At 60.0% G+C, this 4,985-nt stretch overlaps 1 protein-coding gene across 1 annotated transcript in view; it reads right to left on the bottom strand.

Annotated features, from left to right (window-relative positions):
• LOC107307149 (filamin-A-like) overlaps positions 1-4,985 on the bottom strand; it is a gene marked incomplete at its 5' end in the record, with an annotated part of 107,169 nt that overhangs the window by 50,275 nt on the left and 51,909 nt on the right. Inside the window, 3 exon segments of the mRNA XM_032441695.1 lie at positions 218-410; positions 4,744-4,867; positions 4,972-4,982. Of these exon segments, the coding sequence (XP_032297586.1) occupies positions 218-410; positions 4,744-4,867; positions 4,972-4,982 (328 nt within the window).

The following is a 4,985-nucleotide window of genomic DNA, read 5'->3' as shown; positions in this document are numbered from 1 at the left end:
CCCCATATCCCCCTATATCGCCCTATATCCCCTTATAGACCCCTATATCCCCCCATATCGCCCCATAACCCACCGTGATCTGCACAGCCAGCAGCCCCTCTCCCGCATCCTTGGCATCAATGGTGAACTCCACGGGCAGTGACGCCGGGATCCCATATCCCCCCATATAACCCCATATAACCCCATATCCCCCTATATCCCCTTATAGACCCCCATATCCCCCCATATCCCCCCATATCCCCCCATAACCCACCGTGATCTGCACAGCCAGCAGCCCCTCTCCCGCGTCCTTGGCATCAATGGTGAACTCCACAGGCAGCGACGCCGGGATCCCGCTGGTGTTGAGCCCCGGCCCCGAAGCTCGAACTTTGCTGGCGTCGTGGGACGGCAGCGCCTTCACCTTGAACGGGCTGTGGGGCACAGACCCATAGCTGACCCATGGCTGCCCCATGGCTGCCCCATAGATACCCCACAGCTGCCCCATAGCTGACCCATAGATAGCCCATGGCTGACCCATAGATACCCCATGGCTGCCCCATAGCTGACCCATAGATAGCCTATATATGGCCCATAGCTGACCCATGGCTGCCCCATAGCTAACCCTTAGATAGCCCATAGATGGCCCATAGCTGACCCATGGCTGCCCCATAGCTGACCCTTAGATGGCCCATAGCTGCCCCATGGCTGACCCATAGCTGCCCCATGGCTGCCCCATGGCTGACCCATGGCTGACCCATGGCTGACCCATGGCTGACCCATAGCTGCCCCATGGCTGACCCATAGCTGATCCATAGCTGCCCCATGGCTGCCCCATGGCTGACCCTTAGATGGCCCATAGCTGCCCCATGGCTGACCCATGGCTGCCCCATAGCTAACCCTTAGATGGCCCATAGCTGACCCATGGCTGACCCATAGCTGACCCTTAGATGGACCATAGCTGCCCCATGGCTGCCCCATGGCTGACCCATAGCTGCCCCATGGCTGCCCCATGGCTGCCCCATAGCTGCCCCATAGCTGACCCATGGCTGCCCCATGGCTGCCCCATGGCTGCCCCATAGCTGACCCATAGCTGACCCATGGCTGCCCCATGGCTGACCCATAGCTGACCCATGGCTGCCCCATGGCTGCCCCATAGCTGACCCATGGCTGACCCATGGCTGCCCCATAGCTGACCCATGGCTGACCCATGGCTGCCCCATAGCTGACCCATGGCTGACCCATAGCTGACCCTTAGATAGCCCATAGATGGCCCATAGCTGACCCATGGCTGCCCCATAGCTGACCCTTAGATGGCCCATAGCTGCCCCATGGCTGCCCCATAGCTGACCCTTAGATGGCCCATATCTGCCCCATAGCTGCCCCCCACCTTCGGGGCACGTCCTGGTCTCCATAGCGCACAGAGATGTTGTAGGGCCCCATAACCCCCCATAGCTGCCCCATAACCCCCCCATATCTGCCCCATAGCTGCCCCATANATCCCCCCCCGAACCCGAACCCATCAGACGATCGTTCGGACCCATCGACATCATTGGGACAAATCCAACCCGAGTTGTACCCCCCCGGTGGGGGGTTGCTGGGGGTCGGGGGGGGGGTCGGAACCTCGGACCCCCGGCTGCCCCCCAATTCAGGCTGCAATACCTGCGGCCGCCTCAGCGTGGCGCTGCGTTATTCCTATGGCAGCGAACAGCTGCTGGTTCGGGTCCTCCGAGCTCGGGATCTGCCCCATAGGGATCCCGATGGGGGGCTCAGCGACCCATATGTCAAAACCTACCTGCTGCCGGATCGGAAGAAGAAGTATCAGACCAAGGTAATGCCCCATAGATGGACCTGGGACCCATAGATGGCCCTTTGGACCCATAGGAACCCTCTGTGCCCCATAGATGGATCTGGGACCCATAGATAACCCCTCTGCCCCATAGATGGGCCTGGGACCCATAGATGGCCCTGGGACCCATAGGTGGCCCTGGGACCCATAGAAAGCCCCTCTGCCCCATAGGAACCCTCTGTGCCCCATAGATGGACCTGGGACCCATAGATGGCCCTGGGACCCATAGATAACCCCGCTGCCGCATAGGAACCTTCTGTGCCCCATAGATGGCCCTGGGACCCATAGGTGGCCCTGGGACCCATAGAAAACCCCTCTGCCCCATAGGAACCCTCTGTGCCCCATAGATGGGCCTAGGACCCATAGATAACCCCTCTGCCCCATAGATGGCACTGGGACCCATAGGTGCCCCTGGGACCCATAGGAACTGCCTCTGCCCCATAGATGGACCTGGGACCCATAGAAAACCCCTCTGCCCCATAGGAGCCCTCTGTGCCCCATATATGGGCCTGGGACCCATAGAAAACCCTGGGACCCATAGATGGCCTTGGGATCCATATAAAGCCCCTCTGCCCCATAGATGGACCTGTGACCCATAGAAAACCCCTCTGCCCCATAGGAACCCTCTGTGCCCCATAGGAACCCTCTGTGCCCCATAGATGGGCCTGGGACCCATAGATGGCCCTGGGACCCATAGATGGCCCTGGGACCCATAGAAAGCCCCTCTGCCCCATAGGAACCCTCTGTGCCCCATAGATGGACCTAGGACCCATAGATAACCCCTCTGCCCCATAGATGGGCCTGGGACCCATAGAAAACCCTGCTGCCCCATAGGAACCCTCTGTGCCCCATAGATGGGCCTGGGACCCATAGATGGCCCTGGGACACACAGAGAACTCATCACGCCCCATAAATGGCCCTGGGACCCATAGAAAACCCCTCTGCCCCATAGGAACCCTCTGTGCCCCATAGATGGACCTAGGACCCATAGATAACCCCTCTGCCCCATAGATGGCACTGGGACCCATAGATGGATCTGGGACCCATAGATGGCCCTAGGACCCATAGGAACCCTCTGTGCCCCATAGATGGACCTAGGACCCATAGAAAGCCCCTCTGCCCCATAGGAACCCTCTGTGCCCCATAGATGGCCCTGGGACCCATAGATGGCCCTTTGGACCCATAGATGGCACTGGGACCCATAGGTGCCCCTGGGACCCATAGAAAACCCCTCTGCCCCATAGATGGGCCTGGGACCCATAGAAAACCCCTCTGCCCCATAGGAACCACCTCTTCCCCATAGGAACCCTCTGTGCCCCATAGATGGCCCTGGGACCCATAGATGGCCCTGGGACACACAGAGAACTCATCACGCCCCATAGATGGCCCTGGGACCCATAGATGGCCCTGGGACCCATAGATAACCCCGCTGCCGCATAGGAACCTTCTGTGCCCCATAGATGGACCTGGGACCCATAGATGGCCCTGGGACCCATAGAAAGCCCCTCTGCCCCATAGGAACCCTCTGTGCCCCATAGATGAGCCTGGGACCCATGGATGGCCCTTTGGACCCATAGAAACTGCCTCTGCCCTATAGGAAACCCCCTCTGCCCCATAGATTGACCTGGGACCCATAGATGGCCCTGGGACCCATAGATGGCCCTGGGACCCATAGAAAACCCCTCTGCCCCATAGGAACCCTCTGTTCCCCATAGATGGCCCTGGGACCCATAGAAACCCCCACTGCCCCATAGATGGCCATGGGACCCATAGAAAACCCCTCTGTCCCATAGATGGCCCTGGGACCCATAGATGGCCTTGGGGCCCATATAAAGCCCCTCTGCCCCATAGATGGCCCTGGGACCCATAGACAGCTCCCCATTGATGGTGTTGGAGGTTCCCACACCCCCCATTGACGGCCATGTTGGTTCCCATACACCCATTGACAGCCATGTTGGTTCTCACGACCATCCATTGACGGCCATGTTGGTTCCCACGCTCCTCCATTGATTTCCATGTTGGTTCCCACACTCCTCCATTGACGGCCATGTCGGTTCCCACGCTCCTCCATTGACAGCCATGTTGGTTCCCACGCTCCTCCATTGACGTCCATGTTGTTTCCCATGCTCCTCCATTGACGGCCATGTTGGTTCCCACGCTCCTCCATTGACGGCCATGTTGGTTCCCACGCTCCTCCATTGACGGCCATGTTGGTTCCCACACCCCCATTGACGGCCATGTTGGTTCCCACGCTCCTCCATTGACAGCCATGTTGGTTCCCACGCCTCCCATTGATGAGGCCCTGGTTCNCCCCATATCTGCCCCATAGCTGCCCCATAACCGCCCCATATCTGCCCCATAGCTGCCCCCCACCTTCGGGGCACGTCCTGGTCCCCATAGCGCACAGAGATGTTGTAGGGCCCCATAACCACCCCATAACCGCCCCATATCTGCCCTATCGCTGCCCCATAACCGCCCCATATCTGCCCCTAACTGCCCCATATCTGCCCCTAAATGCCCCATATCTGCCCCATAGCTGCCCCCCACCTTCGGGGCACGTCCTGGTCCCCATAGCACACAGAGATGCTGTAGGGCCCCATAACCACCCCATAACCCCCCATATCTGCCCTATAGCACCCCATAACCGCCCCATAACCGCCCCATAACTGCCCCCCACTTTCGGGGCACGTCCTGGTCCCCATAGCGCACAGAGATGTTGTAGGGCCCCATAACCACCCCATAACCCCCCCACAGCTGCCCCATAACCGCCCCATATCTGCCCCATAGCCGCCCCCCACCTTCGGGGCACGTCCTGGTCCCCATAGCGCACAGAGATGTTGTAGGGCCCCATAACCACCCCATAACCCCCCATATCTGCCCCATAACCGCCCCATATCTGCCCCATAGCTGCCCCCCACCTTCGGGGCACGTCCTGGTCCCCATAGCGCACAGAGATGTTGTAGGGCCCCTCTCGGGATGGGACGTAACTGACACTTTTGGTCCCGTCCCCGTTGTCCGTCACCTCCACCGGCTCCACCACACCTGGGGGCAGCGACCCACAGCTATGGGGCAGCCCCACATATCTATGGGGCAGCCCCAGACCCACATAACCCCCCCATCTCCCCATATCCCCCCCCCAGACCCACCTTTAGGCCCCATA

This window comes from Coturnix japonica, unplaced genomic scaffold, assembly GCF_001577835.2.
Source record: "Coturnix japonica isolate 7356 unplaced genomic scaffold, Coturnix japonica 2.1 chrUnrandom495, whole genome shotgun sequence".
Taxonomy (NCBI): Eukaryota; Metazoa; Chordata; class Aves; order Galliformes; family Phasianidae; genus Coturnix; species Coturnix japonica.
The sequence above is the reverse complement of the archived record's forward strand: the minus strand, read 5'-3'. Positions and strand labels throughout refer to the sequence as shown.